The 14,756-nt window shown below is 40.5% G+C and overlaps 1 protein-coding gene across 2 annotated transcripts; it reads right to left on the minus strand.

The window, feature by feature from the left end:
- Window positions 1-3,804: 3,804 nt before the first annotated feature.
- LOC117491874 (probable polypeptide N-acetylgalactosaminyltransferase 8) lies at window positions 3,805-14,538 on the minus strand. 2 transcript variants are annotated; one of them, XR_004556800.1, is made up of 12 exons: window positions 14,296-14,538; window positions 11,701-12,049; window positions 11,341-11,507; window positions 9,336-9,522; window positions 8,522-8,719; window positions 8,246-8,360; window positions 7,358-7,543; window positions 5,628-5,765; window positions 5,397-5,489; window positions 5,127-5,297; window positions 4,474-4,650; window positions 3,805-3,914 (listed from the first exon to the last, which is right to left on the minus strand). XR_004556800.1 is itself a non-coding variant. In XM_034141987.1 (11 exons), the coding sequence occupies exons 1-11, from the start codon at window positions 14,477-14,479 to the stop codon at window positions 4,531-4,533; spliced, it is 1,908 nt and encodes a 635-aa protein (XP_033997878.1). In that variant the 5' UTR covers window positions 14,480-14,538; the 3' UTR covers window positions 4,182-4,530. The 2 variants fall into 2 exon arrangements, 1 of the variants encoding a protein (XP_033997878.1); XM_034141987.1 differs by lacking the exon at window positions 3,805-3,914 and having other exon boundaries at window positions 4,182-4,650.
- Between the last annotated feature and the right edge of the window lie 218 nt (window positions 14,539-14,756).

Here is a 14,756-nt window from a genome sequence, read left to right on the forward strand (position 1 = left end):
GACTGGGTGGGATGGAGGGATAGTATGCAATGCTATTGAATGTGTATTTCTTCTGATTTTGAAATCTCAATAAAAATTGTTCAACAAAAAAAGAAGGGTTGAGGGCCCCCAAGAAGCTCAAGCAAGTGCTAAAGTTGATTCAACTGTGGGATTGGGGCACCACCAGTGCAGAGCTTGCTCAGGAATGGCGGCAGGCAGATTTGAGTGCATCTGCATACACAGTGAGGCGAAGACTTTGGAGGATGGCCTTGTGTCGAGAAGGGCAGCAAAGAAGCCCCTTCTCTCCAGGGACTGACTGAAATTCTGTAAAAAGGTAAAGGGGTTGGAAGGCTGAGGACTGAGGTAAAGTCATTTTCTCTTGTTGAATCCCCTTTCTGATTATTTGGGGCATCTGGAAAAGGCTACTCCGGAGAAGAAAAGGTGAGCGTTACCATAAGTCCTGCGTCATGCCAACAGTAAAGCATCCTGAGACCATTCATGTGTGGGGTTGCTTCTCAGCCAAGGGAGTGGGCTCACTCTCAATTTTGCCTAAGAACACAGCCCTGAATTAAGAATGGTACCAAAACATCCTCCGAGTGCAACATCCAAGAACAGTTTGGTGACGAATAATACGTTTTCCAGCAGGATGGAACAACTTGCCATAAGGCAAAAGTGGCTTCGGGTACAAAACATCGACATTTTGGGTCCATGGCCAGGAAACTCCCCAGACCTTAATCCCATTGACAATTTGTTGTCAATCCTCAAGTGGCGGGTGGACAAACAAAAACCCACACATTCTGACAAACTCCAAGCATTGATTATGCAAGAATGGGCTGCCATCAGTCAGGATGTGACCCTGAAGTTAATTGACAGCATGCCAGGGCGAAATTGCAGTGGTCTTGAAAAAGAAGGGTCAACACTGCAAATATTGACTCTTTGCATAAACGTAATGTAATTGTCAATAAAAGCCCTTGACACTTGTGAAATGCTTGTAATTATACTTCATTATACCAAAGTAACATCTGACAAAACGATCTGAAAACACTGAAGCAGCAAACTTTGTGAAAACTAATATTTGTGTAATTCTCAAAACTTTCAGCCATGGCTGTGTCATCTTTTATCAGTTTGGCCATTCTCCTCTGGCATCAACGCCTTTTTTTCCCCTGAGAACATCCGCTCACTGGATATTTCCTTTTCCTCATTCTCTGTAAACCAGAGATGGTTGTGCTCGAAAATCCCAGTAGATCAGCAGTTTCTGAAATACTCAGAGCAGTCTGTCTGGCACCAACAACCATGCCAAAGTAACTTAAATCACCTTTCTGATGCTCCGTTTTAACCTCACCAGGTCATCTTGACCATGTCTACACGCCTAAATGCATTTAGATGCTGCCATGTGATTGGTTGATAAGATAGCAATATAACGAGCAGTTGAACAGGTGTACCTAATACAGTGGCCGGTGAGGCAATAGGCTATAACTTGTCTTTGATACCAAAACAAAAACAATTCAAAGGCAAACCAATTTAAACATCAACTTTATTTCCAAATTTAGATTTTAAAAGACAATAATATTCAAACATATTCTAAACACAGGCCTCCATCTACAAAACTTCTTTTGGATTCCATTGTTTGAGTTGAACTGTGAATAAAAAGACTACCAACCATGGTTTGTAAATACACAAAATATAGCTTCTGATTTCTTGGCGGTAGAGGTATCAAGGCTCCCCAGAATAGACAAGACATTAGAAAAACACCAAGATAATTGACACACTCAACATAAAGAATACATATTCACTCAAAAAGAGGTACCATCCATTCTGTAACACAATATTTAACTTATAACGTTTTTTTAGACACAAATTCCCTTCTCTGAATAATTTACCAAATGTACATACATTTAAACCTGTTCGGAACCCATTCATTAACATCGTTTTTGTAGAAAGTATACGGTAATTATTTAAGCTGTGGACCTGTCCTGTTAAAGTTTACTTATCAATGCATGCTGTTATACAAAACATGTCTGTGAAGTTTTTGCTTAAAATACCAAACAGATCACCCATTGTAGCCATGCCTCATACTGCTCATACCCCTCTTTTGCAGCCCTGTTAGAGAAACGCGGATTTTGGGTCCTTAGCTTTAAAAAAAAAAAAAGGAGGAGGCGGAGCTAATGCCTGATCAGAATTCTACCGGAGATAAAGTTACATTCTGCTGTGATAAAACACCATCCTGTTCTAAACCACATCAAGGATTATTTCTGAAACAGTATGGAGCTCAAATGCTTTTTCTCTTGTGGGTTTATCACAAGGTGAGTTCCTTTTTTTATTTCCTGCTTTTTAAACACATGTGCTCTACAGTACAGGTTAGCTCTGAGTGTTAGCGAGGCTTGCTAATGTAAACAAAGACGAGATTACGTCCAAAACACGGCATTGTTTCCGATAGCAAATTTCTGTGGGTCCGCCGCCGATTTGACGTCATATCGGCAGCAAATCTGTATCCGCTCGTTGTACTGTGAGAATCACCTTTTTTGATTTCTCCAGCGCATTCAACACGATCCAGCCACGGCTACTGAGTGACAAGCTGCAGGCTATGAGGGTAAACTCGTCCACCATCTCCTGGATTACCAACTACCTCACGGACAGACCACAGTACGTCCGGCTGGACGTCTCCTGCACCCCTGTGCATTCTAGGAGAGGATGTGGCTGTTGTGGAGGACTACAAGTACCTGGGAGTGCACTTATGGCGCATTTCCACCATGGCGCGGAGCGCGGTTTATGCGTGCCGTGTCGTGCCGTGCCCGTTTTTGGTTGCGCTTCCACTAGGCCTAGGTACGGCCCGGCCCGGCCCGGGGCCACTTTTTCACCTCTTTTCTGGCCCGACAAAATTGTGGTTCTATCGGGGCCAACAAACAGGGCTGAGTCGGGCTGAGTATGCTAAACTAGAGAGAGCATCGCTGGCAAGGGGGCTACAACTACAACAAGATGGACATATTTGACCGTGATTTAATTGTAATACACGTTTCAAAATGATGCCGAAGTAACAACATACTGATACCGGTTAGTAAAAACCATGAATTAATGCTTTGTCAAGTCTGCAGACAGACGGCAGGCGAAAAACCTTTTAAAATGCTTGTTTTCTAAATGGAGATTGGCTAAGCTAACGCAGTATATGCTCCGACCGTCCACACTCACAACAACGGCCTATACAGACATAAATAAAGCAGCGACTGTACTCGTCATGACACAGGCAGTCTGTGGTGTGTACTTGTTTAACTTTTGTCGAGTTTCTGAACATATATAAGGAGCTGTGAGCTCTGAGTGCTAACAGCTAACGGCTGTGTTGTTTTTCTGGGGTTCTCATTGAAGATGACGTCACGGCTCCGCCTACACTGTGTTACTATAGTAACTACCCCAGTTCCTAAACTGTAATGGAAGCGCAGCATGAAGTGAGCCGGCCCTGTTAAGGCCCAACGCGGCCAAGCAGTACCGAGTGTGGCCGAGGCCGACCGTGTGGTGGAAATGCGCCATTAGACAATGGGCTGAACTGGAGGATCAACACTGACACTGTGTACAAGAAGGGGATGAGCAGACTCTATTTTCTGAGGAAGCTGAGATCCTTCCACGTGTGCAGCAAGATGCTGGAGATCTTCTACCAGTCTGTTGTGGCCAGTGCACTCTTCTTTGCTGTGGTCTGCTGGGGGGGCAGCATAAGAGCCGGTGACACCAGCAGGATCAATAAACTGATCAGGAAAGCTGGGTCTGTCATTGGCATCAAGCTGGACCCCTTTGAAGCTGTGGTGGAGAGGAGGACACTGAACAGGCCGTTGTCCATCATGGATAACCCCACCCATCCTCTCCACCTGCAGCTGGACAGTCAACGGAGCTCCTTCTCCAACAGACTGCTGCTCCACTGTCACAAGGACCGATATAGGAAAACATTCCTGCAATAACACTGTACAATAAATCACCTCTGGCTGGAAGAGAACTCTCTGCTCCATAGTTTCTCTTGTAATAAAACCACGTTGTACATTTTACATTTATATAATCTGTTCAATATTTAATATTTAATATTAATATTCCATGTCATATTTATGTATATATATATATATATATATATATATATATATATATATTTGTATATATAATATTACATGTATATTTTCTATTTCAACATGTATATTTTCCATTTTATTTTATTTCTATTCTTGTTTATACGTTTTGTTTTATTGTAAAATGCCTGGTCTTTTATGCTGCTGCAACAAAAATAATTTCCCAAATTGGGAATACAGTACCATCTTATCATCTTATCTTATCCCCGTTTTTAAAAGATTTGGGTACGGAGGAAAAGAGAAAGGGTTTTATTTTCTGACGCTGCGTGAGTTCCCCGAAACACCGGGGACACATATTTATGTATAAAAGACATCAACAAGTGTATTTTGCATGATAGGTCCCCTTTAAATTATAAGCATGATAGCGTGACTGACTTTCTTTGAGACTGACCTATGAGCAGAGAAGTGCACTTCTTGTTGGCCGCAAACACACACAGACAGACACACTTTAAAAGGCTTTGATTATGTGTTGGACTTCCCATCTTTGGCCAGAGCACTCCTGTATTACTAGTGTATCCTTTTTAATCTCCAGACATCTTTTTGTCTCTCTGTTCTTTAACTCCTTGCCCTAGAAAAGAGAATACATGTAAATAGTAGGTATACACATTACACAGTATGTCATCATTAAACATTCAGACGACCGCAACATTTCGAATAATGAATCACCATGAGCTAACCCACCCTATCATTTCAAAGGGTGGTACATACCAAATTATGACAACTACATACATTTTCAGATTTGGTGAAAACAGACGTGGTTTGTGCAGTCATTTGATTAATATAGTGGTAAAACAATACAATTTCAGATGTTTAAAAAAAAACAAAGGTTAGATACATATTACCACTCCTAGTGAAAGTTAATAACACAATTTAGTGTTAAAAATGTTAATTATAAATAAAAGTGTTAAACACATTATGCTACATTAGGTGTTTATTTTGATGCTAATACTTTAACAACAACAATATTTTTGAACACAGGGCTTTTACTAGTAACAGTATTTTACCAGTTGCTTCTTTTGCTAGATTACATTTCATTAATAGTACCTGAGTGAAGTCCCAGTAGATCCCCATTTTCTTCTGCAGAGCCTCTCTGCAGTTGAACAGTCCTGGTTCTGTTTCTTTATTCCCAATGTCAGCTATACACCGGTTGTCATTGTACTTGTGGGACTTGATGCCGCCGATGTAGAGCTCTCCGTTTGAGCGATAATAAGTCACCTAAAAAGGATTTAAAAAAGCAGTTTTGGCAGTTAAATAAGCAGCAACATCAAAGACTAAGTATTAATCTTGAAAACTACTTTTGGAATCTTAACTTACCTGAGGTCCATAGTAGTGGCAATTGTAGGCGATGGGTGTGTTTCCCGGCACTGGACCTTGGTCTAAGCACATGTTGGTATCAAGATTCTTCATCTTTAAGTAGGGGAGAAAAAAAAACTATATAAATGGGGGCTCAAATGAATATAAAACTGCTGTGTAGGAGTGAATCATTAAAACACACCTTGCAATAATTCTACCACCATTCAAAGCATTAGATGAAACTAAACTTACTCCTCCATAGGCTACTAGGTTGTCCAAGGGATCCAACTTGGGATACACATTTTCCAGGTACCATTTGAAGGGTTTACAGTTCAACCTTTTCCTTAGTTCTTTCCTCTCCGTGACATTCCCAATGTCAATTCCATGATTCTGAAGGGAATATGGTATAAATTGTTATTTTGTAGCTTAAGTGATTGAAATTCACTCAAAGATGCCCCCTTTATTGTCAGAAGCCCTGAGCCTGTTTTTCAGGTTTCAGGCTCGAAAATGACATGCCCAGAACAAATTACTATAACTTCACTTCTAAAAGGGTTAAATTAATAATCTTTTTTCTCAAAGCAAGGTTACATCTGTGAGTTGGATGTAGAAGTGTCAGAATCAATATAGATGTTTCTGTGTCAGAGTAAATTCAGATGGAACATTGTAAAAAAAGGTAAATTCTTACCTCCGCCTACAAAAAACCCATTACTTATAGTGAAAACCACCCTTGGATGATGGGTTAGTAGACTAAAAGCTTTAGGAATCCAAACTACAACATATAATAAGTACCCTGTATCAAGATTGATGCAAAACAAGTGACATTTGACCTCTTTAGAGAGATTTATAAAAATAAAAATAATATGAAATCTCAGTTTTTTACATAAAAATGCAATGATGGATTATCAGTAATCCTTTAAAAGTGACACAGACACATTGGATTAACCTGTGGATTAACCTTCAGCGGCGTGTTTATCATTTTAATGCCATTGAACACGACTATTGATCAGAATAACAGCTAATTTGAGACGATTTCCCGTGAATGTTCCGTAATTCACGTGTTGTGACGTCTGTGTTTGCTTCCCCTGTCACGAGTTCTGATCGCTCAGTGATGATACTTATACCTATAGAATCTGTGGAATCTCAGCTTTAATTTGATATCTTGTTTTTGCAGTTACGATAAGTAATAATGGTATTTTTTCCTTGAGTTCTGTGGTAAGTGTGTTAGTATTTTTTCGCTCAGGGCTCATTTAGACGCTTCTTGTGAGACTTGTGTTTTGTTTCGGTAAAAATGGTTCGTATTGTCAGTTAGCTGAGTTTCTTCCCGTTAAATGGGTATGACACATTCATAGGTTTTTAAATATTAAGAAGCCCTGAGACACAGTTTCGTGAAAAAACACCCCATTGCCCCCTGTACAGGGGGCTCTAGGGCTTAACAGGGGGCACGGGGAAAAAATATGCCCCGAGAAATCTCAAAATGCACATAAAGCTTTATCAATAGCCAATTATATTTCAGTCATAAAAACATACTGTCAAAAACACCAAGTATACTAAGCTTTAAGCTCCAAAAATAAATCGTTTTAAACCGATTTCTAATACAAATCGACAGTGTTGTTATAGTTATAGTTTGTTTCATCCATTCTCAAAATGCCAGCAGGTTTGAGTTTGGGGATGAAGTAAATAAACGCTTCAACTGCAGTTTTTTTTATTCATTGCTTCACGTATACAAAGTGCCAGAGAGCTTAATAAGAGTAAAAAAAAAGGGTTACAATAACTAACTCCTGCTCTTTCACAGACATGACTGCACACTTCTTTGGGACAGCATCATTATGCTATTTTCAAATAGTTGGCACACGATAGTGATTAATGTATGCGTTATAATTTGGGGGCCATTTCACAATGAAAACAGCCACTTATTCACAATTTACTTTTAGTTTGAAGTGCCCACAAAAGTGCCACATTTAGTTTGCCCACAAATGAAGTACCTCAAATGGCAAGTTCCAAGCCAAGTTGACATTGTGTTTGTATTCATCCATCCAGACTTCTGCTACCCTCATGGCGTTTCTCCTCATGGCTACAGACAGATCAGGCATGTAGGGCTTGTGGGCCCTCTCAATGTGGGCGATCCTGGAGCATGGAACAACTTCAATACTGCCTCCACATGTCCACACCTATACGAGCAGAAAACTAAAAATGTTATCCTTATACTAATTTATCAAATAGAATAATTGTTCTGTCATCAATAATATTAGTGCAGGCGCAAAGCACACAGTTTGCAGGACACCATCTCTTCCTGGCAAAGTTGCCAGACAACCAGCAAAGACTCCAGGAAGTTAACAATAAAGAAATAGCCACTGTCCACATCTCTATCCTCTGTAACATAGCTGTTCACCTCACAATCATTAAAACAAAAATAGTGACAGGGGTAATGGTGCTTAAAGGTGGGGTAGGTAAGTGTGAGAAACCGGCTCGAGATACACTTTTTGTTATATTCCATGGAATGCTCTTAACATCCCGATAGCAATGAATATCTTAAGTGCTTTGACAAAAAATCCATAAAAAAAATTCATCTGTGGAAGCCGTGGTACTGTAAAAAGCACGACCAATCATTTTAGCCGGCCCGGCTAAAATAACTGGATGGCCTACCTGCTGTCAGCCTTCCATCTGTGCACAAACTTATCTCGTGCCCTCATTGGTCATGTGCGCGTTCGTGTGTGTTGGAGGAGGGGCTCTGTAAGGAAGTGGCAGATTTTTTCCAGCTGTGTATTTTCAAATTCTAGCGCACTCAAGCTGGTTTCTCCAATATTACCTACCCCACCTTTAAAGCCTGAGACTGCATCAGATATGATGTTGGATAGGTGACGCTTACTCACTCGAATTCCCAGCTCCACATTTTCACCACCGTACACTTTCATTCCCTCATCGAGAACTCCAATTTCTCCTAGATACTTCCTGTCAGCCACTAGGATTCCCATGACAGATGGACTCCTGAAATAAAAGTAGTAAACTGTGAGTAGTGTATCATTTTAAACATTCTACAGTGGACTACATCAGTACTACATTAAAAGTGAAGCTTTCAAATCATCAAGAAAGCCTCATCCATATTTGTTTGACACATGTAAAACTAGACTGGATAAACTTTTACTTACTTTCCAGGCAGTGAGCCGTCCATGAGTTTGTAATAATCGTTGGAGAAACTCTCATACATGCACCATAAAGCCCAGTCGAAGGCATGTGCGGCCGGTTCGTATGGAGTAACTGTAAGGTCATCATAGTTTACTTTGTCAAACACAGGGGACGTCACCACGGTCCGATCCCCCTTGATCTGCGTCAGCAGAGGTTCAGCCCTACATGAGTGAAAGGAAGGGAGGAGAGCAGGTTCACTCTTCACTTTGATCATTTGTCGAGCCCTGACATCCAGTCGGTCTACTGGAGCAATTTGTTTCTGTTACTTAAGAATGGAAGCTTTCATGTGTTGCAACCTTCCCACCTTTATTATTTATGGGACTGTGGTAATAACGTTTGACAAAGTCAGAGACACCACATACTTTTACGATGGCACAATATTCGACCACAGGCTGTAATGCTATTAAAATGCCTGGCTAAAAACATTTCAGCAGGTAAAAAGATCAGTTTTCCGCCACATAGACTACCAGGGATCTAGTCAATAGCTCAAATGTATTTGCTGTGTACATTTATTAAATTGTGTAACATTGTGATTATTTCAGTATTGGATTGGTAATAATACAAAAATATCTTGTTGAGAGTAGTTTAAAGGTTTTAAAAATGTTCAACCAAACTACATCCAGAAACATTATCACCTTTCAGGAGTAAGTGTGCTTCCACTCAGCTGGCTGGCTCAAATGAAAAGTTAAATATGTTTCTCTACAAACATAACATATTTACTCTAAATGTTATAAATAAACTAACATTGAAAAGGATTTATTTTTGCCACAGTCTTACCACATTTCATGGACTTCAATGTGTGCGTCCAGGATGGCCACCACATCAGCAGTAGCAGCCCTCCACCCAGAAGCCCTGGCGTATGAAAGGCCTCGCTGCTCATTGTGCCTCACTCTTGTAAAGCGGAGGCCTGGGTTCTGCTGCTCAAGCGACTTCACATACACGTCAAAGTCACCCTTCAGGTCCTCTTGAATTGAGAGGATAAAGTGGGAATATGTTATGACATTAGGGAAGAACAGGCGCGTGACAGATTTGGTTTTTCCAAAGCAAGGTGGTGATACCAATTACCTTAATTATACTGAAAAGCGTTTGATGTTTAATTAATTCTAGGATGGACAAATATGAGTCCTATTAGTACAATCCAGTGCCGCAGCACTAACATTTACAGTACGTTCTCTTCTTGTTGACTTCACTGGTGTCAATTCAGTTCTGTTAGCTTATGTTATCTTGCAGAGTTTGAATAGAAGATTGATGCCACTATTGTGTCCGTCTTGGAAATATAGTTTTACAGCGAACACCTGGATAATTTAGCATCAAGACTGTAAAATAAGTTTGCAGAGCATGGCCTTGTCCAAAGGTCACATCGTACAAATTGCAGGAACTCTAAAGCAGACTAATACACTTTTTTACACTTACAAATGTTAAAATGTGTGGTTTTATTGGTGATAATGTGCTGGAGCTGTAGCAAAATGAATTCTCGTTTTTGTCGTATCCAGCGTATGATCAACAAAATGTGTTTAAACTGATGAATTACATTTAGTTGACATGCAAGTGTTTCTTCAAAAGCTATGATAACCAGTTGCCATCATAACTTCATATTTTACGTTACAGATATGACAGTAGTATTCATCTTCTGAACTTACTCTTGCCAAGAGGTGTATTTCCTAAAGTATGAAACTATACTGCTTCAAAGCTGGAGGATCATTTGACAAAATGCTTTCTGGGAGATTTACAAGACCTCGGAGAAAAGTATATTCATATAAAAAAACTAGGGCTGTCAAGTTAACGCGTTAATAACGCTTGTGGCAGACCACACTTCCACGCTCACCGGGAGGCCCGGACTGGCCATCGGGAGGACCGGGAGGGAGTGTGTATGTGTGGCGCTACTCGCGCAAGCGAGGCACACCTTACGTGTTGTTGTTGTTGTTAGCATCTGGTGCTAGCTAGCTGCGCTAACGGATATAAGGAGCTGTTTCAATGACATTTCGCCGACAACTGCGCCGAGCACTTGACTTTATGCAGGTAGTCAGACAGTGGGACATTGTACGAAAAGTCAGCACACTCAGCACGGATAGTACGCGCAACATGATTGCAGCGTCCAGGCAGCTCCCATTCGAGCATATATGCCTTGAGCTGCACATAGCTCCAACGATCCATCACAGTGTCTACACACACACACACACACACACACACACACACACACACACACACACACCACACACACACACACACACACACACACACACACACACACACACACACACACACACACACACACACACACACACACACACACACACACACACACACACACACACACACACACACACACACACACACTGTATTATTGTATGAGAGAGGTTCCAGGTTGAATTGAGGCGAATATTTGTAATGTTCAGAGGTTGTTGTGTTTAATATTCATGAGAATATTTGTCATTGTTCAAATGATAAAACAAACATATAAAGCATATTTGTCCACTCATATGTTGATAAGAGTATTAAAAACTTGAAAGATATCCCTCTAAGGTACATTTAGAACAGATAAAAAATGTGCGATTAATTTGCGATTAATCGCGATTAACTATGGACAATCATGCGATTAATCGCGATTAAATATTTTAATCGACTGACAGCCCTAAAAAAAACTGATAAAAAAAATCAGGATTCCAGTCCAAAAGCAGCAATATATTTAAAAACTAAAAGACATGTTCCAGCAGCATGGGCATCTGCACAAAGAAACAGGATTTAGCAGTAGCGTAATCTGATTCACTTGAAACATACACACCATTCGAGCTATTATCATCCACCAAAATAATCTCCTTCAGCAGGTTTTTAGGGGTGCGGTCGATGATGCTGCGCAGGGCTCTTTTGAGGATCGAAAGGCCCTCATTCAGGTAGATCAACACCACCCCGATGCTTGGCAGATCCTTTGGGTAAGTCTTTTCAAGACACCTATTCAGAAACAGAAGGTACCCTTGTCTTTTTAACAAGCTGTGTAAATGTTTAATCCAAACAGACCTCATGGTAACAAAAAGGTGAAGGATTAACAGCAAACAAATTAGGTGAACTATAAACAACCTTTAACCCTGCTTTGTGTACGAGTTGACACGGTAGTTATGGCTTCATAGGAGATATCAATGCGTACCTTTTATCCCTGGTATCTGCAATAGCACGATCTAGAGGAAGGCGATCACTCAGAAACACGTTGTAGCCGTACTTATCAAACAAACTCTGTGCCTCTCTTTGCTCATCCTCAGACAGATTCCCACCCCACTCCTTGAACAGGGGGGAGTCAGGGAAGAGTTTATTTGACTTTTTCTTTACAGGGGCCTCCTGTTTTTCCTCGATCTTTGATTTAGGTTCCTCTTTCTGCTCTGGGAGTTTTTGGACTTGTGGCTGTACGACCTCTGCAGCTTTTCTCCTTCGCTCTACGTCCTCTTCGAGCAATTTCTGCATGGTGTCCTGCTTCTGCTCAAAAGCTTTGAGTAGGTTGTCTTGACAAAACAAGCAAAATGCAAAATGAGAATACTTTGTTCTATGAACCATGATAATACAGGTCCATCTCAATGAATAAGAATATCGTGGAAGAGTTGATTAACTTCAGTAATTCTATTTAAAAAGTTAAACTCATATAATATATAGATTCATTTCACACAAAGTGAATTATTTCAAGTGTTAATTTGTTTTAATCTTGATGCTAACAGCTTGAAAACCCCAAATTCTGTATCTCAGAAAATGTGAATATTACACAAGACCAATAAAAAAAGGATTTTAAATGCACAAATGTCGGCTTTCTGAAAAGTATGGTCATGTTTCTACTCCGAGTGCTTGGTTGGGACTCCTTTTGCACAAATTACTGCATCCATGCAGTAATTTGCAGGCGATCAGCCTGTGGCACTGCTGAGGTGTGATGGATTTGAGTTCAAATCCCACCAGGAACACCACCACCACTAGTGTGCCCTTGAGTAAGGCACTTAGCCCTTAGTTACTCCAGGGAGAATGTCCCTGTAATTGGTAATTGTAAGTCGCTTTGGATAAAAGTGTCAGCTAAATGAAATGTAATGTAATGTAATGGAAGCCACGGTTGCTTCAATAGCGGCCTTCAGTCTGCGTTGTTGGGTCTGATGCCTCTCATCTTCCTCCATAGATTCTCTATGGGGTTCAGGTCAGGCGAGTTTGCTGGCCAATGAAGCACACACAGTAATTCCATGGTTATTCAATCAGGTTTTGGTACTTTTGGCAGTGTGGGCAGATGCCAAGAATGAATTCAGAATCTCCCTAAAGCTTTTCAGAAGAAGGCAGCATGAAGTGCATTGAAATGTCCTGGTAGACGGCTGCGTTGACTTTGGACTTGATAAAACACAGTGGACCAACACCAGCAGATGACATGGCTCCCCAAATCATCACTGACTGTGGAAACTTCACACTGGACTTCAAGCATCTTTGATTATGTGCCTCTCCACTCTTCCTCCAGACTCTGGGACCTTTGTTTCCAAATGAAATGCAAAAATGTACTTTCATCTGAAAAGAGGACTTTGGACCACTGAGCAACAGACCAGTTCATTTTCTCCTTAGCCCAGGTAGGACGCTTCTGGCGTTGTCTCTGGTTCAGGAGTGGCTTGACATGAGGAATGCAACACTTGTAGCCCATGTCCTGGATACGTCTGTGCATGGTGGCTTTTGATGCACGGGGTACATGCCCAGTCTCTTATTTGTAATTTCCTCGCTGCTTGATCCTTGCTCTCAACAGAAATAGTTTTTTTGTGCGCCATCTTAAGGAGCATTCCATGGCACTTATTTGTGCCGGAGGAACTTAATTCATAATATAAACGCATTCTGCCGGAAGAACAGGTCCGCCCAGCATGACACAGTACAGAGAAACATGTCAGAGAACAGGGTGTTATTAATGTGCAGGTGTGTGTGAAACAGGTAACTCACTGCTGAGTTAACTCCGTCAAAACTCTCTGCAGCGACTGACAGTCGATCCAGATGCATCAGCTGTCGCTGTCATCAGCCAGATGAGAGATAATTTGAAGGCTCAGGAAAGCTTTGCAGGTGTTCTGAGTTAATTAGCTGATGAGTGTGTGACACTGTGAGTCTAAAATATTTAACTTTTTTAAAAATTCTAATTTTCTGAGATACTGAATTTTGGGTTCTCATTAGCTGTAAAACTTAATCATCTAGATTAAAACATATAAACACTTGAAATAATTCACTTTGTGTGAAATGAATCTATATAATATATGTGTTTCACTTTTTTTAATAGAATTACTGAAATGAATCCACTTTTCCACGATATTCAAATTTATTGAGACCTGTAACTATTTTGACTTCCTGAACCAGATTTGGCACATTTTAAGCCATTTTTGACACCCAATAGTGACACAAAATAAGCTCAGATATGGGCAAAACAGCACATTTTAGGTAGGTTGAAATGTATTGCTGACCCCTGACAAGCACTTTCACTATTTCACTCTTGTTTCCTATTTTGGTTTGACCTTTTAAAAAAGTTGCAATTTTCTCGCGCCCTTTTATGTTAATCAATATATAATCACAGATATATTTGAATGAAATGAGCATGCAAACATGAAAATAAAAGCACATAATGTCTATAAGTTAAGTTCCAATTAAACATAACTTCCTTACACTTTCCCCATCTTAATTTGTAACGGACTGATTAAACCCGATAAAAACATAAAATGTGAGTAACATGAACTTAGTAATAATTTCCTTGACTCACAGAGGTGGCTGACGCTTGTCTCCAGGTCAGATAGACTCTTGATCACCCAAGGGTGTTCAACCTCTTTTTTGGACCCCGCTGTATCCTCATCATATCCACTCTTTACATACACGCGGCGCACGTAGAAGATAAGACCAATGATCATAAATATGAGGACTGGTTGTTTTATTCCTGCTACTCTCATACTGATAGCGGGACTGAGAGCGCAAGGACAGAGGAGTCCACAGGTATGAATTGGAATGTCCTCTTTCACTCCAGCGCCCTATACTGTTGGCGCGCGCGCAGTTTAACCTGTTAAACCCTGAGCCTGTTTTTCAGGTCTCAGGCTCGAAAATGACATTCCCAGAACAAATGACAATAACTTCCCTTCTAAAAGGGGTAAATTAATAATCTTTTTTCTCAAAGCAAGGTTACATCTGTGAGTTGTATGGGATTAGTTGTGTTTCATAAAGATAAAGCAA

The sequence above is a fragment of the Trematomus bernacchii genome, unplaced genomic scaffold, assembly GCF_902827165.1.
Source record: "Trematomus bernacchii unplaced genomic scaffold, fTreBer1.1, whole genome shotgun sequence".
Taxonomy (NCBI): domain Eukaryota; kingdom Metazoa; phylum Chordata; class Actinopteri; order Perciformes; family Nototheniidae; genus Trematomus; species Trematomus bernacchii.

Bases quoted from the DNA above. Each gene is read 5' to 3' on its own strand.
- LOC117491874 (XM_034141987.1), bottom strand. From the start codon at position 14,479: ATGAGAGTAGCAGGAATAAAACAACCAGTCCTCATATTTATGATCATT. The intron at 11,508-11,700 runs GTACGCATTGAT...GTTTCTGAATAG, and splicing joins GCAGATACCAGGGATAAAAG to GTGTCTTGAAAAGACTTACC. The intron at 7,544-8,245 runs GTGAGTAAGCGT...CTGCTCGTATAG, and splicing joins ATGTGGAGCTGGGAATTCGA to GTGTGGACATGTGGAGGCAG.